The sequence below is a fragment of the Ostrea edulis genome, chromosome 2 (genome assembly GCF_947568905.1).
Source record: "Ostrea edulis chromosome 2, xbOstEdul1.1, whole genome shotgun sequence".
NCBI lineage: Eukaryota > Metazoa > Mollusca > Bivalvia > Ostreida > Ostreidae > Ostrea > Ostrea edulis.
Genome location: NC_079165.1, coordinates 37,569,392 through 37,595,292, shown reverse-complemented (window position 1 = coordinate 37,595,292; position 25,901 = coordinate 37,569,392). Strand labels below are relative to the sequence as shown.

The following is a 25,901-nucleotide window of genomic DNA, read 5'->3' as shown; positions in this document are numbered from 1 at the left end:
CAAAATTAACTTTGTGCACTTGAAATCGACGGATTTCGAAATTCCAAAGTTTTTCACTGATGCATATTTTTAAAAATGGAAATATGAATGTGTACTTTTGGTTTTGATGCGCGCGCATTGTTCTACGCAGTAGTAGAGATTTTACTGCTTATATCATTTGCAAAATTATTGCAAGTTCTTACTACTTTTAAAATCGTATAAAAACTGAATCCTTCAACCAATTTCGTAATTGTACCTGGTATAATTATGTAATTCTAATAGTTTCCTATATATGGGGCTGCTAGTTGTATCTATCTATTTATTCAACTAACTATTTATCTATCTGATCTGTGTTTGTCCCCTTCAAATGAGCACTTTCCTGAATATATTTAGAATCATTTATTACAAGTACATTACAAACCTTATTTCACTCAGCGAGAGTTCTTAATATCAAACAAATACTTTGAAGTGTATATTTTAAAAGAAATAAATGTCCGTATCACGGGTGTAATACGATGGATACATATACTCTCTGTTTCTTTCATAGATACAATGTATAGACCTTGCCAAGTTGAAAGGTCACTTGCTCGTGACTGTTTTTATTCAGAAATAAAATACAATGTTAGTGAATTGCAAATGTTTTAATGTCAATATATGGAGATGGTAATTACATGTAATATCATCTCGTTTCCGAATCCGAGATGTGTCATGCCATATTCATAAACAAATACTTAGTAAGAAAAAACTCCTACCTTTCGAAAGAACTGTGAACGATAGTATTGTTTCGCCGCCTACCTTCTGGTCAATTTTAAAAAAATTATCATTTTAAATGATTTTTTCTTTATGTCATATAGATAGTTATATGAATTTTCATAAAGGTTGACGTATTTGACAAAACAACGATAGGCAACTCTATAATTGGGTTAATTAAATAAGTGTATTTCACTATAGAAATCACTGGAAACGGAAAATATTTTTAACCCCCCCCCCCTCCCCGTGAAACACAATTGCTTTTAACAGGTATTATAGATTGTCATTTAGCAAATTTATAACAAATCTTTTGTTGTATCACCCGGGGGGGGGGGGGGGGGGGGGGGGTGGTATGTTTCCAGACCAAAAACACGGCAAACATTTTCACTCTTTGATCAATTGCAAATGAGCTTTACAATTAAAACTGAAGATCAACCAATTTTTAATACATGTAATACAAAGTAATTTGACAAATGGAATAGTTATTTATTCATATCAATAAACATTTTGAAATATATGACGTTTTAAAGCCTGATTTCAAGGAACAGATTTTTCTATTCCTTAATGAATAGGAGTTGTAATTAAGAGCAATTATCAAATTAACACTGGTATCAAAGTTGATAATCAATTACTAATGAATTCTACTTTGCATTGAAAAAAATCCCATTAGCAAAATTGCAGTTTTTAAAGATAAACGAGCTGAAAATGTACCCAGATTCAAGTTGCGTATATCTTTGGGGTTTTTTTTATGAAGGCTGTCTTGTTGCAAATTCTCTACTGAAAATACCTGTATCTCTGCATATCAGCGCTGGCCTTGACGTTCTGGTTATATAGTTTAGACTCAGTTCAATTTCCTAGGTGTCGTAGACACTATCAGCATCAAGCGTGGAAGTAAAACTATCATATTTGCCCCAGATGCTGAATATGCCTTCTATATATTATGGATGCTACATACATGTAAGTTGACATTTTTGGAGCAGGCTATATTTTTGGACCGCAGTCGCACGTTTATATACATGTAGTCCTAGAGGATGTATGTACATGTATCTATGAAGTGTGATTTCATATTTACTCTCGTGCGATGGTATAGTGATCCCCCGCTATATTGCCCCCCGTTATAATGCCACTCCCGCATATCGCCAAAAAAGTTCAAAGTCCCATTTTCCTCGCTCTGTAAAACCCCGTTATAACGCTATCCCCCGCGTACCGCCATCCGCCAACGTATTTACAGGTACGATTTGCTCAATTACCGTTATAATCACCTCCGCTGATTATCGCCAATCAACGCGGCAGGACAGTTTCGGGGAGCAGGGTTAACCAATTTATCCGCTGTTAAACCCCCAGGTATCAAAGTTTGGAGCAGATAATAAGTTATGTAAATTATAATACCCATAGCATTACGAGTGATTTTCGGCTACTGGATGCCGGGATTATCAAGGCATTCAAAGCACATTGATGTAGTAGATAAAATTTGTTTGATTTCTTATGACAACTGTACACATACCCCTTCCCCGATATAAGGTCACCTCCGTTATAATGCCAAAATTGTCAAGGTACAAATGTTGGCGTTATAACAGGGGATCACTGTATTTATTCACGAGTCTAGCTGAGCGAATAAATCACCATTTCAATGAGCTGAAAGGAAAAAATAACAAACCACACTATTATAGATATTCTATTAGTTTCTATCACTTTGATTTTGAGATGACCCCCGATATAACAAAACATCTGATTCAAAGTATATTACCAACACACCGTGCTTAATTGTTCCGTGTTCCTACGCGCGAAAAAAAAACATAAAAGTCCAGTAAAAATTATACAGTCACACGCATTTCTATTCCTACCTATCAATAAAATTTGTTTTAGAAGGCATTGGAATACTTAAACCTAGTAATTATTTCGTTGTTTAAGATTAACTTAAATTCGGTTATATTTTTTGTTAGTTAATTTCCCCATGTAATACAGTGTGGCGACCTGTTGACTGCTTTCGCTGGTTTGGATCTATGATTTAGATTTTTTCATGTTGGTGTTGTTCCTCACATGTGTCGTTGATATGCGAGATATTGCACTTGCTGATGGATCATTTCGAACGACAGATGCGTAATGTACGTGACAATGGTGGAGTTCGTACCTCAGACGTATAATCTCTACTTAGCAATGAGCCATTTCGTACCTCAGACGCATAATCTCTACTTAGCAATGGGTCATTTCGTACGACAGACGCGTAATCTCTCTTATATTAGTAATGGGTCATTTCATACGACAGACGCAAAATCTCTACTTAGTAATGGGTCAATTCATACGGCAGACGCAAAATCTTTACTTAGTAATGGGTCATTTTATACGACAGACGCAAAATCTCTACTTACAAATGGGTCATTTCGAACGGCAGACGCGTAATCTTTACTTAGTAATGGGTCATTTCGTACCACAGATGCGCAATCTCTACTTAGAAATGGGTCACTTCGTAGGACAGAGGCATAATCTCTACTTAGTAATGGGTCATTTCGTACCGCGGACGCATAATCTCTACTTTGTAATGAGTCATTTCGTATCACAGACGCGTAATCTTTACGCGGTAATGGTGCATTTTTGTTGATTTGTCATGTATCTTTATGGACTCTGTTCTGCAGGTGGATTTTTTTTCGTAATCTAAATTCCAAGCTTCCTTCTAACATCATTTAGTGAACGATGACTGTTCTTCTCTTATACAATCGGGTCCCCACTTATGTGGAAAAATCTCCAGGACTTTTTTCTTATTTGAATTCTCCTTCCATATGTGAATCCGGGTCAATTACTGTTTTGTCTGTTGCTAAATTTCATTGGCGGTAACAGAATCTCACCTTTCACATGTTCTCTTACAATCTCAATGCCGATGGCTGTTTGGTATGTATGTTTTTCCATTAATCGAATTTACTCTGAATTGTCTAGGTATTACTGGTTCCTGTTGTTTAAGCCATTTTTTCGAATTGTTCTGCTTGACATGCATTATTTTATCCGTTTCCAATAAGTTTGTTTTCTTATATCTAATGTTTTTTGCCAAATTGACCATGATGCTTCCTTTTGTAAAGCTAGCTCATTTTCTCTCGTTGTAGTAATTAGGTAGGAGATTGTAGTGAGCTTACCTCTCTATCTTGTACATGAATGAATTTTAAAGTCTGTGTGTGTGTGGGGGGGGGGGGGGGTGGGGGGGGGGGTGGGGGGGGTGGGGGGGTATACAGTCCTTCACTTTCCTCTTCGGTCTTGTAATTCATCATATGTGTATATAGACAACGATAGTGAGCTCTGGGAAAACAATTACGATTTCATATTCGAAAAGTAATAATCCTTAAAAATCCAGGCTTTTCAAATGTTAATTTTTAATCCCAAATTGCAGAGATTTTCTTTATTTTGAAACCATTACTCATGTTTTACTATGTTAATAAAGTGTAAATTGCATGAAAAAAATAAAGATAAATCAACAGTGATCAATCTCAGAAAACCCACAAAGAATACCGAGAAAAGCGTTCACAAATGTCCTGATATCTGATAATAATGATACAACCCTTCCAGTTTTTTAAAGTGATCACCCATACTATTTTTTTTTAAATTTCATAATATATGTCAAGATTTCAGATATAAAAAATAAGCGTTAAAATATTCAGAATGAGGAGTGAGACAAGCGCATTTTCGATCTCTTTTAACACATTATGTAAGCCTCATCGGAAGGCCTCGGGAACCAGGCTATGCTTGTTGGTAATTTATCCCCACTTGCGCGAGCCTCAGATGCATAAAACCATACTGAAATCTTATTTTTTGCATTCAAAATGCAGATCTTGAACAGTAAGCGATCCAAAAATCAATTATATACGCACTATCAGATTCTTCGATTTTCTAATATTTATTGATTTAATTTTACAACGTAATCTCAAACTTCCAGATCGTAGGACCATGGAACCTAACCAGAATAAATGCTTCGATGGTTTTGATAAATCATACTTACCCAACAATCGACAGAAAGAGATCGTGACAGTGAAGTCGTCAGGAGATATGTCCAAAAAATACAAGAAACTTAGAAGTGGCCTACAGGAGTATGGGAATTGCGCGTCTTTCCACGGATTGCGATTTGTGACGGATCCACATGCAAACAAACCTAGAAGGTAAGGTTCTTTTTTGTATATAATAATTCTAAATATGATGTTGAAATAATTTTTTTTTCAAACATCGTAAACACTTTCCAAATTGATTGAATCATAATTGATTTATCATAGAACAGCGCTATAATATTCTGCCTCCCAAGTCAAATGTCTTCATTTTTCTCTGCCTGTTCGAACCCATACACGTACAATTAGAATGTAAATTGCAAGTAGTTATTTTACCTTCGTTTTCAACCATTTTGATAATTTGAACATGCATGTGGGTGTACTTAATTCATGATGGAAACAAGTCTGGTGTATCCTTCACTGATATTTAAAGGAAATAATTCAAGTACCATTTCTTGTGCTTTAGAATATAAAGAAAAATCGTTGTATTACGTAGAATTTTAGAATTGTTTAGATAATATTTTCAGTGAATGGAAGATACAGCAATGAAGTTGCGTCATTTAATTGTTGTGTTTGTGGAATAAAACAAACCTTATCATGTATAACATATGGTACTGAAATCTAACAGAGGGTTGGAATGAGGGCCACAAATCGTAACACAAATCAAGTCAATCTGACTCAGACTAACCTCTACCTGGACTCAAAAATTAATCACAATATACAGTGGTGGCATAGTAGATATAAATGGATCTTTGTAACTTTTGTTTGTAGGATATTTTGGATCGTTCTTCTGCTGGCCTGCCTCGCCGTCCTTGTCTATCAAATAGTGGACAGAGTAACACACTTTTATTCCTATCCTGTTACTGTTAATGTAAAAGTCAATTACAACACGACGCTGGATTTTCCGGCAGTCACAATTTGCAACCAAAATGCATTCAAGTAAGCATTTTTGATATTGTTGAAGTTAAGCTGTTATATTTTTTTTCCAGATGCAAAATAAGTGAATCGATCATCTATTTCGAAATTACATGAATTACCGTTCATTATTGAAAATATCAGAAAACGAATGAAGGCGTCAAATCTCAAAATCCTTCAAAACTTTGTTTCAGTAAATCATTATCGTTATTATCATTAAATTTTGGCCATCCCAACGTGTAAAATAAAAGCTAGACGTCTTTAATTATTGAAGAAAAATGTTGTTTGTATCAATATTGAAAGATACTCTAACATGCAATTTAGACGCTCAATAACTTGCTTTGTAATTTTTCATGAACTATAATGATTTGCTTTTTGTGCGCTAATGATGTTGCATATGTAAATAACAGAGAACGAAGATTGTTTCAGTAAATCGTAGAATTTCATTATTGCTTTAAATCTAATGAAAATGTTTTATTCATAATTCTATTGACATAAAAAACTACTTTGCAGCGCATCTGCGAGTGCTTTTAAAATCATGAAATGATTTCGGATGGTTGTATGATGACAAACGGTACGATCTGATGACGTTGTAAACTTATTCATACTCCAGTGTGTTTAAGCAGTTTTACAATTGATCAATTAAAAAAAACACACAACAAAACAACGGAAGAGTCATCCATAACTGTTGAATGTTCCGATATCGTAATGTTGTCTCATTTCAATCATGAAAAGGCTACTCATGGGACTTCAGCTACATGTTGCGAAATACTAGTGCATTGAGACCAAAAGCACGTCTCTGTTGTTTGTAAGAGTTAACAATAGAAATACACGCATCTCTAATTATCTCTGTTTGTCCTACTGTGTAAGTGAGAGCTTCTGTGTTGGATTTTCGGCAAAGTTGGGTTGTTTCGTCATCAATGCATACTCAAGGTTACGACAAACCAATTGAAATAAATCATTAAATTGTGACAATTCTATCATGAGCAGTCATTCTTTCTTTCTTATCTTCGTGTAAGATGACCTACAATTCCCTCCCGACCTCATAACGTCATCATCTGACCTTTGCAATTAATATAGTTCAATAAACTTTGATAAGATAGTATCAGTGCCAGTGTCATTAGGATAAATTAATAACAATTATACTCAAACTGGATGCCGACTTCTTACAAAGAAATCAATATGACCTTTGTGTAGATACCACTTTGACTTTTCGTTGAAATCAGACATCAATTGTATTGAAATGCTGTACGCCTAGAATTATTACAAGTACAACACCCGTTCACACAGACCCTCTGAATGTCTTGATATGTTGATCAAACACTTATTACAATTTTTGGCGATTAAATGAATATTTCAATAAATGCATTTTTACTGCAATCTGTAGCTTTCTTTCACTTGCATCTACATTACCATCAAATTGCAACAAAATTTTAAGTCCTTCACGAGATGATTCGAGAGCAATTTAAAATATTACCCACGTGAATTTCTTTTATTTTACTCGAAATTAGTGAAGTCTTTGGTTTTGAACTTAATAAACGGGCTCCATGTTTTATTCGTGTAAAAAATAAATAACTTGTTAAATATTGTTAATCTACGCTTAGGATCAATGTGTGTAAGTATTGTATCTACGGGTGTTAAATCTGAAAACATATCACTTAAAATACTTCGGTACTTCCCTAGTGTGGACTTCTACATAGTAGTTAGCTTAGTTCTCTGATACCAACTTACTAGAGGCTCCCATCACATGTTTAAGTTGAAGATTTTCTTTGGTGCCAATATTGGGGCACCTGTGATAATTCTTGATCCGCTGATTCCTAAATTGTGCTTTTTTCTATTATCATAAAAATTGAGAGGGAGATGTCGAGATCGAGAGGTCAACTGTCCACTTTGGAATTATGTAATATACATCTGATAACTAACGTATTTTAAGAATAATACTTCTACTGAGTAAACTTCAGTTTCTGAGATGTAGTTATTTTTCTAAGCAGTGCTTACAATGTTATTATATATCCAGACAAACAGGAACGCGATATAAGAACGAACAGCTGCACAACTCTGATGCGAGTGACGTAGTTAGTTTATTAATTTATGAATCAATTAATAATAGATTGGTTATCGTGTGCATGACGACCTGTCGTGAATCTTAATTGACACATAATTGGTAGATAGTCCTTGGGGATATTAACTAAATACAGGCCATTCAGGCGTTATGGCCTCCATTGACTTACCGACCCTTCCCTTTCTTAGAGGAGCACTCTAATCATAGCTAGTGAATATTCAGATTGGAAATTTATAGAAAGTACGGTCACTGCTAAATGAATATGTGGTTCATTCAATCTTTTAACGGTCCATAATGATTCTTCATTTTTTATACAAATATGGGATAAGTGAGAAAATAGGTTGAAACGTGTGCGATCGGTCAACAGGAGATGCTTACTCCTCCTAGGCACATGATCCCACATCTGGGTTTCCAGTAGTTTGTGTTATCCCTGCTTTTAATTTTATATTCTGTATAGGATTTATGAGATTGATCACTATTCGTTATCTTCCCTTTTATTCATTCTAGTCTTGAAATACCGTGGGGATCCGGGTAAGAATATTTTATGGTACCCCTTGCTTGTCGTAAGAGGCGACTAAATGGGGAGGTCCTTCGGATGAGACCGCAAAAACCGAGGTCCCGTGTCACAGCCTTTGAGACACGATAAAGATCCCTCTCTACTTAATGGCCATAAGCGCCGAGAATAGGCCTAAAATTTGCAGCCCTTTACCGACAATGGTGACGTCTTTATATGAGTGAAAGATTCTGGAGAATAACAATATACAATCAATCAATCCTAGTATTGATCGTGTAAACTATTATAAGGTGGAAACTCATCTACGCAAATCAATTTTAGTTGGTTTCCCAAACCAGTCTTTCACTGGAGTAGAAGTGACATTGTTTTTTTTATTTGTTTCATCACATTTGAATAAGTACATAGACCCACACAAATCTCCCGGTGCGATTTAGTCAGATTAAGACGAAGCGCGTTTGGAAACACACCGCAACATTTGCACACTTATATGCAATAGATGTTGTTGTGCGCTTCGTACTATTAACGAACTTACAACATCAATGAGTCCACAAATTCGTTTTTATTTGTTTTATCTATCAGATTAGTTATCCCAACTGTTTGAAATTATGTGCCACCATTACAATTGCATTAGGGTAATCTGTTTCTGCGAACGTGTGTTTACTTTGTTTGTATGTTGTTTACTTCTAAATTTAGCACTTTCCACTTATGTAAAGAAATCAATAGCTTCGGGTGCGAAGTGCGACAAATTTTTACCTATGTAAGACGCTTAGGGCTGAAGGTATCACACCGGTAATTATTTTCACTATATATTACAATAGAGGAAAAAATTCATTAAAAATCAGTTTACAGAATTGATGCCGAATAACGCAGTCAGAAACGTTCTATGTTACCTATCTCGTCTGCCGACACCAGAAAAACACCATCCTACGCGGCATTTGCGAAAATAAATTACCCGCAAACAAGACTACCCTCAAATCCACGTGTTTTTCACATGTGTGTAAACAGCCGGAGTACACCTCAGGAAGTAGCCTCAGCTACCGACAGCAAATAGTTCCTTTGTATACACCTGGTTATTTCTACAAATTACACACAATTTCCTAATCAGGGGTGCAAAAATTAAGAGAAAAGAAGAAGAGGAAATGAGAAAAATCGCGCAAGGAAAAATATATTTCTTTAAATACATGTATATGGAACTACAATTGACTAAGTTCATTTTGATTGGACAATTACCGGTGTGATACCTGAAGTAGTGAGGGTTCTTTATCATGCATTTAGAAGAGAGATCCACAGAAATTGTTCCTCTCCCAGAGAATTCTTTGGAGGTTTCCTCTTGAAGGAGGTCAGTGGAAATTATTTCTACAAATGAAATCAACGAAGGATTCCTCTAAAACGTGAAATATTCACTTCCTCTAAAAAGATAATCGACAGAGATTTACTCCATAGGGGAGATCTAAGGGTACTAATTTTAGAACGGAGACTCTTCTTGTAGAACCTAGACGAGAAATATGCATGGACTTGAAGAAAAATTGACGAGGAATACGTCGAGAATAAAGTAACTAAATCTAAAACAGTCCACGGAGACTACCTTTAGAAAATAGATCCATGGGTGCCTTTAGAAGAGAATTTTACACAATTTACCTTAAAAAGAGAGAACCACAGATAAATCTAGTTTTAGAAAGATGTAAAACAATGGGAAAGAATATTGGAAAAGTGAGAATACTAGTATTTCTGAAACCTCATGCTTAAAGTTTATTAAATGACATATATTTCTTACATGAAGACATCATGAATACTCTCTCAACAATCTTCCTCCCAATCAAAATTTCATATTATAAAAACCGGATAATAATGATATTGAAAATAGGAATAGCTCATATTTTTCACATGTATTTCATGTGTGTTTACGTGAATGGCTGTTTCAAAATCTTTTCGTGATCCACGCTTAGTCTTGTCAATATCATATAATCGCATTGTAGTCTAGGTTCAATTTTCTCATTCCACGACGATGGAGCCAGAGTGGGTCCTCAACTGAGTTGTAAAGGTTTACATTAGTAATGTCTCTAATTTATTGTGCTTCTTCCCTGGATGAGGATGAGTGAGCGCTGCGACCCATGGGCCTCTATTTTGTAGTATGAAAGATGAAGATAACGAACAGTGATCAATCTCATATGGGTGTTAATTTCACAATGTTCAGTAATGATCGTATTCAATGCAACGTTCATGTTTATTGTAAATGTGTAAATTTAAAACAACACCGGAATCAGAATGTATTTTTTAAATAGTGATTTGTGAATTTATAAAACATTCACAGATACACTGAGAGCAATACAGGTCAGAGTTTAGAAATTAAAAATGATAAGTATGAAAGGTAAAGATAACGAACAGTGATCGATCTCATAACTCCTATAAGCAATACAAAATAGAGAGTTGGACAAACACGGACCCCTGGACACACCAGAGATGGGATCGAAAGAAAAACAGAGCAGATGAATTTTGTTAATGGTAGGAAAATTAGGAATAATTAATTTGTCATCTGCACATTGGAGTTGGTACATGTGCATATTATACTTTACTTGCTTTTTGACGATTTCAATGCATTCTGGAGTTTTCTTGGGCAGCTGTCATGAAAAACGATATAAATGTTCATGTATATAAAACAAAAATTTACACAAATGTGACATTTATCAGTTGCTATTCAATGCTATTGAATAATGTACCCTCTTATTACTAGATTTCGATATAAGTGACAAATTCTTAATAAGATTTAAAACAACACTGGTCTTACCACTAGAAACTCTGTCATTTTGTAGAGCAACACTGTCTGCTTCACTAGGTCGGTACAGACTCATTGAGAAGATGTATATCGAACCTGAGACATTCAACCAGACTGATCTTCGGAAGTTTTCAGCGGAGAACATTTCACTATCAGATCTCCACCTTCAATCCGCACACAGAAAAGAAGACTTCATATTCAGGTGTGTAATCCGCCAAAGGTTTTACTGAACATGCTTGGTACATGTAGATGCAGAGTTGAAAGTTCACACAAAAACCAAGATGACGTCAATTCGGAACATAAATTAAGTTTGAGGGTAAATCTGGTAATTAAACCAAAAGTAAACATACCAAACAGTGATCCTTCCCCTAATTAACACAAATTTGAGATTAGGGCAAACATGGACACCTGGAAACACTCGAGGTGGGATCCGGTGCCTAGGAGGAGTAAGCGTCCCTTGTTGACTGGTCACACAAGTGGTGAGCTCTATATCTTGATCAGGTAAACGGAGTAATCTGTAGTCAATACCAATAGGTAAAGAACGTCCTAACAATTGGTATGAACATGTCAGACTGCATTCGACCGAATGACAGATGGTATTTGCAAATTAGATCATTATAACGACCATAACATGTGTTAAAGGAGATTTCTGAAATTATTTAACATAGATTTCGTTGTTAGTAAAAGGTATAGAACTCTAGATATAGGGTACCCAAGTTCGCCGATGAAAAAACAATAAACCAAATGGTATAGAATATTAATCTGTATTCTGGTATATTCATACATAATCTACATTACTACCAAAGTTCATCCCAAATTTCCGTATACTTTCCAAGATATGCAGAAATGCCTATCATTTTTACTCGAATTTTATCTGGACCCTGGCAGTGTACCAAGATTAGTAAAAATCACGTTATTGATGATTATGATTCTTATTGATTACATGTTGTTGTTTATTTACTAAAACGTAGTAGAGACGAAAAAATAATATGTTTGGATGATTTTTAATGCATATTTACAAACCATAAGTAGGAAAAATAAGTATGTCGATTCCAGATCAGAAAAAATAAGAGTTGGCGGGGGGAGCATAACCCAGGCCCCAAATACCTATGCATGATGTGTAGAAATGAATATCAATATTTGAACATTTACTCGTATTACGATAAAAAGAAAGTTTCATTTCATTGTGAGTAAGTCTCATTTCATTGTGAGTAAGTTTCATTTTATAGTGAGTAAGTTTCATTTCATTGTACGTTTAAGTTCATTGTGAGTAAGTCTCATTTCATTGTGAGTAAGTCTCATTTCATAGTGAGTAAGTTTCATTTCATTGTGAGTAAGTTTCATTTCTTAGTGAGTAAGTTTCATTTCATTGTAAGTTTAATTTCATTGCGAGTAAGTCTCATTTCATTGTGAGTTTCATTTCATTGTGAGTAAGTTTAATTTCATTGTGAGTAAGTTTCATTTCATTGTGAGTAAGTCTCATTTCATTGTAAGTCTCATTTCATTGTAAGTTCCATTTCATTGTGATATACTGTACCTTCGAATCTTCCTCTTATCAGTAAGCAGAAAAATGAATATGAATAATGAAATGTTTTGTCAAATTAAGAAATTGAAGGCCGTTATATCAAACAAAAGTGTAATTATTTTCGAATAAAGTGGAGGTCAATCGCCGGTAAACTGTGTTTACCAAGTTCCAATGAGCATGAGGCAACGAACCTTTGTTTCCTTCCGGATTTCTCTTCAATAAACAGTTATTGACAATCTGCAATCCTTCTATTAATTATTAATTAAAGAGCGCAGATAAGGATGCGTGTATCACATCTACTTCCAGTCCTCGCCAAATTCAACACTTGTTTAGAAAATAGCTGAAGAATTAATGATATCTAAAACACCAAGAGTAGCGTAAATCTACAAACTTAAGAGAATCGTGTCACACATTCAAATGGTATAACTGATCTTATAGGAATTCATTATTTTCCTTTTAGACATTGCAGCAAACCTTCACTGCAGTTTGTATGTACACTGTACTTAATTTTATAATTTATAAGAAGCAATTATGTTTTTCTTATAGTCACTATATGAACATTTCCATCAAAATGAATTAATATTGATAGTATATACATGTAAATCATAATAGTTCCTAACTATGTAGTAATAATACATTTTGTTTATAAGAATACATTGCTGATTTACGTATTGTTTGTTTATAGGAATACATTGGTGATTTCTGTATTTTCAGACGCATCTGGAAAGGTAAACCTGTTCATGAACACGACATTCAGCCATCAGTAACTGACCATGGCGTCTGTTACACGTTCAAAAACTGGGGAAACGACGGATTTGTAACATCTCCTGGTAAATGCCTTTAAAAAGTCCATTATAGTGTTAATATGGCGTGTAAAATGCTGCAATATTATACAAATCTTGATTCATATGCGAATTTTTTTTAAATTTATATTCAATAAATCTTGATGTATATTAAATATAGCTTGATGTATATCAATAATCTTGTTATTTATATGCGAAAATCTTGGTGTATGTACGATAAATCTTGATTTATATGCGATACATCTTGATTTATATTCGATCAATCTCTATGTATATTCGATAAATCTTGTTATTTATGTGCGAAAATATTTATCTATTTTCTTCATATTCGAAACCTTTGATATAATTATATTCAATAGTTTGATGCATATATATTTGATATGAAGATTTATTGAATAAACATCAAGATCTATCAAATTATTTATCACATACAAATTAAAACGTATCGAATAAAAATCAAGATTTATCACATAAAGATTTCTCGAATATAAAAGATTTTCTCATATGAATAACAAGATTTGGAGAATATAAATGAAGATTTTCTCGTATAAATATCACGATTATCGAATATCCATCATGGTTCATTCAATATACATCATCGTATATTCAATATACATCAATATTTATGGAATGTATATCACGATTTATAGAATACGAATAAATAAATGATTTATCGCATATACATAAATATATATCGAATATATATCACACATCAAGATTTACGACAAAAAATTATTGAATATACACGAAGATTTTTTAGATATATACCAAGGTATTATTGAATATAAATCAAGATTTATCGAATATGAATAACAAGAATATCGAATATAAATGAAGACTTTCGCATGTAAATCGAACGTTTTGCACATAAATCAAAATTTTAGCATACAGATCAAGATTTGTATAGTATCGCAACGTTTTACATGTCACAGTTGAAATTTTTGTTAAGATAATTTTTTATCGCGGAAGGAAAACTCGAGATGAGGGAACTTCTGTACTATAACTATATGTACGACTAGAGACTGAAAAGTGTCTGCATGGGACATTGCAAAATACGAAATAAAATCAACTAGGGTATTATGGGATGACGAACATTGCAAAATGCAAGAAATATCGAGGAGGTTATCGCAGTACAAAATACACACTACAACAAGAAAAAGCGATTGGGCTTGAAATATTTATATAATTAAGGTATCGATTAATTAAAGAATATGATTATGAACTCCAGTCCAACAAAACTTCTATATTGCTTTACATCTTGAAACAATTAATCAAACACATGGTACCACGTACATCGTTTCAATTCATGTTATGTTGATCAATTCAGTACAAGAGGACATCATTATTAAGATATAATTCACAGCTGTTTAATTGCATCGCAATTAAAACAATATAACATTTGTTGATATATGTAGGAGTTGAAAATGGACTGCGATTGACCATGAACATTGAACAGTATGAGTACATGCCAGGGCCCCATGATGCTGCGGGAATTAAAATGCTATTACATGATCCAAATGAAATCCCACGGGTTCACGCCCTAGGTCAAGCTATTCCACCAGGATCCCATGTATTTGTTGGTGTCAAAATGATAGAGGTATGGAAAGAACAATCTCGGTATTATGCATACAAATATATACATGTATGTATAAGAAACACGAAGTTTGATAAAGCTTTAGTAATTTAATTTCCAATCTGTTTGGTGTAAAAGTTATTCTATCTATCTATCTATCTATCTATCTATCTATCTATCTATCTATCTATCTATCTATATATATATATATATATATATTGTAATATACTGTATATAATGTTATATATCTGCGACAGATCACGAACCTTCCTCGCCCACATGGGGACTGCTTTGATAAGTCCCTGGAATACGCCGATATGTACACAACAGAGGCGTGTCAGTTAGACTGCCTTACCAGGAGAGCAGCAGAGAAATGCGGATGTCGGTCATTGTTCATGCCGGAGAAAAATGGTTGGTTCACACTTGCTGAATTTGACTTCATATTGAACTTTCGTAAAGATGAAACAGGATTTCTATTTGATGTTTTATTTTCAGGATTCCCACCTATCTGCAATTTAGAAACATATTATGGGTGTCTTCGAAACGTACTAGGTAAAGACTCTTATCTTTGTTGTATCTAACGATAATTCGATCATATTTCTTCCACAGAAGGGCAATAATGTCTATCCAATACATGATGTATCAGGTCATTAACACCGCGTTGCTTGGATCGTATTTGTATTATTGTTATATGACATACGTTTATCTACAGATGTTCTAATTATAGATATTTCGTTGCACTAAGAATTACTATGCTGCAATGTATGCTGTATCATGTTAAATACAATAAAGCGATCAATAATAATAATACTCCAACTGCCCTTTCAAAAGATGAAATTCTTCAAAACCATACTTCAGTTTTAGACACATTTAATATCCCAGTCAATGGGTCGAATGAATATAAGTTGCCGTACCTATACTGGATTCCTAAACTACATAAAAACTCCGACAAACAAAGATACTGTACATTGCTGGATCCAGTAAGTGCTCGACCAAGACCCTATCTTTGCTCCTCACGAAGATATTAACAGCTGTGAAGAATAAACCTCAAACTTACTGAGCGACTACATAGGCCAGAAGTGGTGTTAATCAAATGTGGATTCTAAAAAATTCTAATGAACTTTTAGTAAACTTTTCCCAAATCAATAACATCAGAACCTATGACTTTTCAATACTATACACGACCATTCCTCACGATAAATTAAAGACTAAACTTTTTGACATTATAGACAGTTCAATTGCTTCTTCAATAAAAATGGAAAAAGGAAATATTCATCAATCATCCAAAGACTTACTTTGTTAAACACCCCTCAGATTTCACGCACAAGTACTCTGAAGTTGAAATAGAAAATATCCTAGAGTTCCTCATTGACAAAATCTTCGTGTTCTTTGGTGATCAGGTCTTCCAACAGTCTGAACAGTTGGAATACCCATGGGCACGAATTGTGCTCCTTTGTTAGCTGACCTGTTTCGATATTCATATGAAGTATAATTTATTCAAAAACTTGTACATGAGAAGAAAAAATCTCTTGCTGTGGCCTTCAATTCGACATATCGACGACGTTTTATCTATAAACAATAATAATTTTCATTCATATGTTGATTCGATATACCCCTGTGAGATCGAAATAAAAGACACCACAGAGTCATCCACTTCTGCTTCATACTTAGTTATTCTATTGAAAGTAGACATTAACGGCAAACTGACAACTCAACTGTATGACAAACGGGATGATTTCAGCTTTCCATCGTCAACTTCCCATATTTATGTAGCAATACTCCATTATCACCTGCATATGGTGTTTATATCTCTCAAATGATTCGAAACGCAAGAGCTTGTTCTGCGCATGGTCAGTTTTTAAATCGAGGTAAGCTACTGACAAACAAGTTGATGGTACAGGGGTTTCAACAGTCTCGATTGAAGTCAGTATTTTGCAAATTATATGGTTGTTATAACGATTTAATTCGTCAATACAACCTATCACTGGGTAAAATACAGTCTGATGTGTTTCATACCGATTGTTAGGTCGTTCTTGCCACACTGATTTTGACTACGGATAACTCCTATTACCTGATCAGGATAAAGGGTTCACGGCTAGTGTGACCGTTTGACAGAGGATGCTTACTTCTCCTAGGCACCTGATCCCACCTCTGGTGTGTCCAAGGGTCCGTGTTTACCCAACTATCTATTTTGTATTGCTTATAGGAGTTATGAGATGATCACTGTTCGTTATCTTCACCTTTCATTGTAATCGGTGGAAACAATGTTTTAATTAGCAGCGCTTGGTACCAAACGAGTCACGGTTTTTAGGTAACCTCAGTAAACTCAGGTGACCTATTGCAATTGGTTTTCGTCCGTTGTCGTCCGTCGTGCGTTAACAATTGAACATTTTTAATTTCTCCTTAATAACTACCAGTCCAATTCTTTTCAAATTTGGTATGAAGTATAATTGGGACAAGGCCCGTGGGGATCCGAGTTAGAATAGGTCCTCAGTACCCCCTTGCTTGTCGTAAGAGGCGACTAAATGGGGGGGGGGGGGTCCTTCGGATGAGACCGCAAAAACCGAGGTCCCGTGTCGCAGCAGGTGTGGCACGATAAAGATCCCTCCCTGCTCAATGGGCATAAGCGCCGAGCATAGGCCTAAATTTTGCAGCCCTTCACCGGCATATAAGTGAAATATTCTCGAGAGGGACGTAAACCAATATACAATCAATCAATCAATCATTGGGACAAGGGGGACATAAATTGTAAATTTCAGGACTCCAGCACCCCTGGGGCCCAAGGGGTGGGCCAAAATTGAACAATTTTCAAAAATCTTTTTCTCAAGAACCACACACATGTAAGAAAAACTAAATGCATAGTGATGTAGAGCAGGAAGGCCTCTACCAAAATTGTAAATTTCATGATCTCCGGGGTAGGGGTTCTGACCCCAGGGCGGGGCCAAACTTGTTATATAGTGTTTATGTGTAAAACACTCAAATTACATCTTCTTTAATGCTATTGATACTAAATTGAAAGTAAATAGATATTTAGAAAGAACAGGTAGTCCTTTACCAAAACATGTACATTTGATTATTCCAGGGGTAGGGCTTTTGGTATCAGGGTGGGGCCAAAATGGTCAGTTTTTAAATGTGTGAACAATAGACATTTTTAACTTCTTCTTGATAACTATCATTCTTTTCAAATTTGGTATGAAACACATTTGGAACAAGGGGAACATAAATTGTAAATTTCAGGATTCCTGTTCCCCAGGGGCCATAGGGCAGGGCAAAAACTGTCCAAAAATGACAAATTTTCAAAAATCTTCTTCTCAAGAACCACACACATGTAAGAAAAACTAAATGATAGTGATGTAGAACAGGAAAGCCTCTACCAAAATTGTAAATTTCATGATCCACGGGGTAGGGGTTCTGACTCCAGGGTGTGGCTAAACTTGTTATATAGTGTTTATGTGTAAAACACTTAAATAACATTTTCTTTAGTGCTTTTGATACTAAATTGAAACTAAATGGATAGAGCAGGTAGTCTTTTACCAAAATTTTTAATTTGATTTTCCCCAGAGTAAGGGTTTTGACCCCGGGGTGGGGCCAAACTTAGTATATAGTATTTATGTGTAAGTTTGCTGATACTGTATAGAATATAAATGCATACTTAGGAATAGCAGAAAAGGATGTACAAAAATGGTGAATTTCACAACCTAGGGTTATGACTTGACGATGAGTCCAAATTAGTCATATCTTTTGATGTTTTAATGTTAATACACCTATTCTTTAAAGCCTTCCATCAGTGTATGCACTTTTGAGGGCAGTGAAGTTTTAAGAACACATCTTGTTTTATACTATTGCTGAACATTAGAATTCAGCTTAGATATTCAGAACAGGAATTTTTTTTCTAGATTTCGTAGCCCATGGAAGTAGTGATACTTTTTCACTAGTATTCAGGTGACCGATAAGGCCTGTGGGCCTCTTGTTCGTATATATGACGTTAAAACCGGATTTTCACTATCACGATAAAAGAACCATCACTGCTACGACTTTAAGCACCATGCATAGGTCAGGTGGCATATCAGTTGAGTTAGAAATTCCCGATTAAAATCAGACGATGAACTTAATACTTATCCAGATTATCTTGGGTGTTCGAATCAAAGCCATGAGACCCTAACTGAAAAGACCCAAAAACCAATTATTACGTGTACATCATTATGGACACATTGTTTTACTTGTTAGTAGTCAAGGAATAATGTCAATTCGATATATCCCAGTGAACTCGAAATGAAAGACACCACAGTCTTCCATATATCCTTCATATTTGGAGTCCCGTGGGTTCCGGGTTAAGATAGGTCCTTGTTTGTGTTAAGAGATGAGATCGCAAAAACCAAGACCCTGTGTCACAGGTGTGGCACGATAAATATCCCTCCCTGCTCAAAGGCCGTAAACGCCGAGCAGAGGCCTAAATTTTGCAGCCCTTCATCGGCAATGCTGACGTCTCCATATGATTGAAAAACTCTCGAGATGGACGTTAAACAATATACAACCAATTCATCAAACATATTTGGATATTTTATTTAATGTTAGATGTTAACGGCAATCTAACAGTTTAAACTTTGTGACAAAAGGCACAACTTCAGTGTCAACTTTCCATATTTATGTAAAATTATTCCATTATTATCTGCAAAAAGGTGTTTATTTTCCTCAACTGATTCGATACGCGAGATCATGTTCTACGTATGATTAATTTTTAAACCGAGGCAAGTTACTGACAACTAAGTTTATGTTACAGGGGTTTCAACAGTCTCGTTTGAAGTTAGTATTTCGTAAATGATGTGCTAGTTGTAACGCTCCTGTTTGGAATTACAACCTGCCATTAGGTGGAATACTGTCTGACATATTGCATACCAATTGTTAAGCCGTTGTCTCCATACTGAATTTGACTACGGATTACTCTATTTATCTGACCAAGATAAAGGGCTCACTGCTAATTTAACCAGTCAACAAGGGATTACTCTTCCTAGGCATTTGATACCACCTCTGGTATGTGCAGGGGTCCGTGTTTGTCCTACTTTTACGCTGTAATTTTGTATTCTTTACGGGATTTATGAGCTTGATCACTGTTCGTTATATTCACTTTACCATATGTATATATTTACATTTACAATGTTTTTGCTTTTGGTATCTTTCCAAATTGAAAATAGCCATTGAATGCGTTGCCCTAATGAACAATAATCGTATGAATCTTGATAAATATAGTGCGTCTATTTTCCGGTGATGGCTGGGAATTCCGATAAATATAAAAGTTGAACGTAAATGTATGAGATACATTTCAGATTTGAAAATATATGTGGGTATGAACTGCGACGCTTCATGCCAGCATACCTTTATGAAGATCTGTCGCACTTCATGAAGTACGCCGACATGAAGCCTCGCAGTTCATACGCTGATTGAGTTTCAAAAATTATTTTCCCTTACATAATGGTTCATGAGGGTAATTTGCATAATCATCAAAGTGTATTATTAAAAAAGTACCTCATTCTTCCATTATTTTTATATTTCCCCAATAGTATAATCAAACTAGACATTGATTCATTATAGTTATATTTTTAACACTATTAAGAGGCCACATGCGCTTCATAGTTATATGATTCAAAATGCAGCAAACGTTTATCAGTATGGAAACCTTAAATCTATGATTTTATGTCATTCAGAAACATTCCCTATGATGTCAGCTGCATTGTGTGATTGCCCAGTGCCGTGCAGTTTCAGACTTTATGAAACTGATATATCATATGCCAGCACATCCGAATACAGTTTGAACAAATTTTTAAGTGACGATGATAAAGGAAATCTATCTCAAAGTTTGTTGGAAGCAGCGGAAGTGACGTCACGATACGAGGTTGCTAAATACTCGCAAATACAATCCTTGTATGACAACTTTGTACGTCATATGGATACAGTGAGGAGGAGAGTCATCGTTAACGTAAAGGAAACCGTTAACAAAGCCACACTTGAAGTCAATCAGAGATATAAAGAAATTGAGGATCACTATAATTGGAAAGACTATTTGTATAGGTATCAAGAATACATTCTACAGAAAAATTTCATGCGTCCCCGAGATGCTTACGAAGAGCGCATATTTCATATAGTGGCACTGGGGTATGCTGAATATATAATGACAGTAGAGGGAAGAATTCGAATGCTGGCAGGTGGAGAGTTTACAGATGATTCTACAAGGCGTCTTTTATATGAAGATATATCAGCCTTGTTGACGAATAGAAAAATGATTGTAGAGATTGCCTTGGTAAACTATACGTCTTTAATAGAAGCATATGATACGGGAATACAGATTTTCAATTATAAATTTTTTGACACACCACGTGCACATAACATCCCTGCAGCACCAAAACTACTTATCAAAGAGTCGAGAGTTCATAACAGTTATGCTACGAGGTATGGAAAACGATTTGGATCTTACCTCAACCGCACGATCGCTGTTCTCGAGGTTTGTCATGAATTGCTTGATGAGGCATATTCAAATATGACCCTGGATGAAGAGAGCATGACGGATTGCCGCGAGAAATTTAGATACTTAATGAGGAACTGGGTGTTTGCCAGAAGTGTATTCTACTTTGACACAATAGACTGGCCATTGAAGCAGATCGAAGAACGACACGAAAATTTTGACAAACAGTGGAACGAATTAAACACAGTGTTCGGAAATCTTAATCAAAGCTTGATTTCCTTGAAAACCGAAATAGAATCTTTTGAAGAAGGTACGTTTGAAAGTATTAAAGAGATACGTGATTCTGTGAAGGATTATCTGAATAACACAGTGTCTAAACTGTATATTTCGGAAAGATTTACATCTCTTAGTTTTAAACATTTGGTGACAAAATTTGATCTATTTTTTCAACAACTTCGTTCTAGGGAATCGTCTATGATGGACTGGTTAAGCCAAATGAATGATGATGCGTTTGGTATTTTAAAAGTAATAGTATATGATCAGGATTCGTGGGAGTATTACAATTTTACAGGACGAACAGAATATTTGGGAAATATTTCAGATATTGAGAGCGATTTGAAAGAAAACTATACCGCGACAGCTGCATTGATGCAGTTTTCTCTTACTGTTAACGGAAGTGACTCGGTGTTGTTGTCAACATTCAGTGATTTTGTAGAAGAAATGATGGCTTATAAAGATTCCCTGAAGATCGACAGCAGTTTTATCAAGTGAGAATCAATTGTGGGGTTTTTTGTGTGTGTCAATCAATGATCAGCATATAATGTACATAATCATGTTAGGGAATCTTATCCTTCAATTATCTAAGGTAACTTTGAGTAATATTTTTCATCATGATAATTTCTTTTTATGGTAAGTAAGTGTAATTCTCTGCATACCAATTTTACAAAGTGTTTCACAAAACCTTTCAGCTGAATTTACGAATATATTCTACGTTTAGTTCGCATTATCTAAAAGTCTAAGTGAAACCTGATGAAAGTTTTTCTGTAGTATGTTTTCTACACATACATGTAGTATCTTTGGAGATGAGGGAATTCAAATTCGCATCATTACCCACGAGCCAGGGGGTACCACAATAGATTAGTTCGTCAAAGCAATATATACGAGAACCACACGAGTACAATTTGACAAATTAATATACAAGCACCCTCATTTAGTGTAGATTCCTGTTTGTTTACACCCAGGTGAAACCAGGATGGTGGTTTGAAGTTTACACAAGATTAGATATAGGGGAACTTCACTAATCAAGAACAAGGATACAATTTGCAAATTCATATACATGCATTCCTATGCAGATTAAATTCAATTGTGTTCTAATCATGACCCCTGATGTTAAGGAAGGACTACAGAAGGGTTTAAGGTTCCTTGTATGAATAGAGGAAGACTATTTCAAAATCTCAAAACCTTAACCCAAATGCTTATTTTTTTCAATTTGTGCTCAAGTATCCTTATAGAGTGTAGATTCAAGCTTACTTTTAATTGGCACTAGGATTGAATCTTGGATATACAAGAATATTCGGTTTATTCATAAATTAATGACGATATGCGTCTGTTTAGATTCATATGCAAACATCTAACATACAGCATTATAGAATCAGGTTTGCGAAAACAATGACCTCTTGGGTAAGAATGCGGCAATACTAAGGCTTCAAAATTTCAAAACGGATTACAATGTAAAACGGAAATTTTGCTTCTAAAAAACTGCAAGGCTAAAGAAGATCATTGTTGTAAACAAATATGTTGCTGTCCAAGTGAGCCACATTGTATATGTTACGTGGCACACTGATTAACTCCGTTTACCTGACCAGGATATAGGGCTCACGGCGGGTGTGACCGGTCGACAGGGAATGCTTACTCCTCCTAGACACCTGATCCCACCTCTGGTGTGTCCAGGGGTCTGTGTTTGCCCAACTATCTATTTTGTATTGCTTATAGGAGTTATGAGATTGATTACTGTTCGTTATCTTCACATCTCAAGGGGCTGTTGTTTCGGCATATGAGAGTGATATCTCAATTAGATATGCATTTGCAGTTTAGTGCGATTTACTTCATATCATATATACCCAAAATCAATAACATGCAAAACATAATGGTCAATAACATTCCAGAGGTTATCTTTGTAGAGATAATTTCCTGCATGTCGACATTTTCTACCGACAAATGAGCTACGAAGAGATACACCAGCAGAAAGCTTATGATATGTTTTCCCTATGGTGTAAGTATACATTGTATTATATTTTGGTTCCGACATTTTAAAACTGATTGAATTACACATATCCATAGACAAATGATGATTCACTGTAGAGGTGAAATGTGCTGAAGCAGATGTAATTAAACGCATAAATGATGATGCATACATATCAGAAATATAATGGTTGTCAAGTCTCTACAGAACATTCATTGTATCTTTATTTAACTATGAACGGTAAATGGTTCAATACATGTAGTTTTCAACTTCTTTCAGTGTCTATTTGCTTGTAATTATGCATATCTAAATACACTATCGAAGCGTGTAACATCTTAAGTAATTAGTCTAATCTGATTTCGGAAGAAAGTACCAATGTTTTACCTATAGTGCGAGGAAGAGTTTGTGATCTGTCATTAATTCACATCTAATCCTATAAAAAAGAATTATTGGAAATCCGGCTGCGACAGTCCTCCTCAGTATTAAATGCGTTCAAAATATTATATTCATTTTGCACAACATCCAATTTCTTAAAGTGTCCGTTCCACAAAATGGACACAATATTAGGTCAAATGCAAAACAAATATACAAAGCACTAAAATGGCCAAATATACACGAACGATCAGATTGTCAAATGTTCGGGCTTACCTGTCCCTCCCTCGGGACAAACAAAAAGTAACACATGTACAAAAACGTTAGCACTAAAGCTACAAACGTATATACATGTACACTGCAAATTGCATGCTTATTGTTTTTGTCTTGATAATTGATCTGTTTTCTTGGGGGCGAATTGCGACACATCCTATTCGTCCAATAGGTTGATCAACAAAGTGCAAATAAGTGACATAATTATTCTCAATGGATGACGAGTTAATTAAGGATAAAATCAATGCAAAAATCAACTCGTTTCCTGTGAGATTCCTTATTACACACTGTGAATAAATTACATATAGTCAAAAAGACAAAAGGAAGTAAACAAAGTGGACCAACTCCTGAAACAAAGGATTAGCAATCTAAAAAAATTGATTATTTGACTTTGTATAATATTCACAAATGCATTCTGTAAGCGTCGTGTGTTCTGTGAATTAGAACAAAATAACAAACTGAAGCTGGAGAAAAAACCGATGACTCGTAAATGTTGTAAACCCTATATTTCTATCTCTATTGAGACTATGGACTGAAAACTCATTTCTATGAATATGTGTATGATTTCCTGATTTTTTTTCAATCGACATGGTAGATTTGAGAAAGTGCGATTCATGTATTACTCACATTCAGAAGTATTGCGTAACTAGTCGTTCATACTTCTCTAGAATAACAATCAAGAGGGTCGATGTACGGGAACCCATTTCCACCTAATGCGAAAGAGCGATGAGTACAGATATTACTCGTAAACGATTGTATATTGTTCTCTATATATCACTAGTTGACCTTTTATGAAAAATTCTTTGTTTAATCAATACATCAGATATACCATTCTGTAGTATATCTTTCTACACGTTATATAATGACAATATTGCACAATCAGCCAAAATAATGAAAGTGTAAAGTTTTATATAAACACATTTCTACGAAAATAGGCATCTAAATAGTATACCACATGTACTACCTACCCACCCCTATCAAACTACATGTACTAGCATTTATTGTACAGTATCATTTATAATGATTTTTCTTTTCAGGTGATATAGGGGGAACTATGGGCCTTTTCTTGGGAGCAAGTTTCTTGTCTCTTGTAGAATTGGTGGACTTCATATTGACCCACACGGTGAATCCCAAAAAAGGGAACAAGGAACACACCAGAAAGCAGTTCTTGTAGAGATGATTGGTTTTAAGAATTATCTTATTTTCCTAGGCATTCCATGTTCTTTTGTTCTCGTCTATCAATAAGAAAAGAAACTGATGATCCAAGAATGAGTGTACATTCATATACTGAAATTTACATTTGATATCTTTACAAATTCTACTGACTACCATTTAGGCTTTGTTGATATAAAAGGACACGAACGACAACCCTCACGACAGCATATTCTAAGTGAAGCGCTAACGTCCTTCATGGAGGATGTCCGTGTGAATATCGCAGTTCATACTCCATGTATTTTTTTGTCAAAAATGAAATTCAATTCTTAACCATAAAGGAACTACCATGATAAATATTAATATAAAATAGTATCAATGAATATAGACATTTTTGCGAGTTTTATTTTTGAGAATCTGGGTAAAAATGCTATTGATTTAATTATATGTACGTGTCAAATGATTGCTAATTTATTTGTTCCGATGCTG

General features: G+C 34.9%; 2 protein-coding genes across 2 annotated transcripts in view; both read left to right on the top strand.

Annotated features, from left to right (window-relative positions):
• The first annotated feature begins 4,659 nt into the window (after positions 1-4,659).
• Positions 4,660-5,694, top strand: LOC125679126 (acid-sensing ion channel 5-like). The gene is made up of 2 exons (XM_048918092.1): positions 4,660-4,868; positions 5,523-5,694. Exons 1-2 carry the CDS (start codon positions 4,660-4,662, stop codon positions 5,692-5,694), a joined length of 381 nt encoding a protein of 126 aa, XP_048774049.1.
• A 9,075-nt stretch (positions 5,695-14,769) lies between these two features.
• LOC125679110 (uncharacterized) overlaps positions 14,770-25,901 on the top strand; it is an 11,395-nt gene continuing 263 nt past the window's right edge. The window contains exons 1-5 of the mRNA XM_048918064.2: positions 14,770-14,940; positions 15,174-15,327; positions 20,619-22,140; positions 23,554-23,645; positions 25,298-25,901. The exon at positions 25,298-25,901 is cut by the window's right edge and continues 263 nt beyond it. Coding sequence (XP_048774021.2) covers positions 14,785-14,940; positions 15,174-15,327; positions 20,619-22,140; positions 23,554-23,645; positions 25,298-25,434 — 2,061 coding nt within the window. The 5' untranslated portion in view covers positions 14,770-14,784 and the 3' untranslated portion in view covers positions 25,435-25,901. The remainder of the gene's footprint in view (positions 14,941-15,173; positions 15,328-20,618; positions 22,141-23,553; positions 23,646-25,297) is intronic.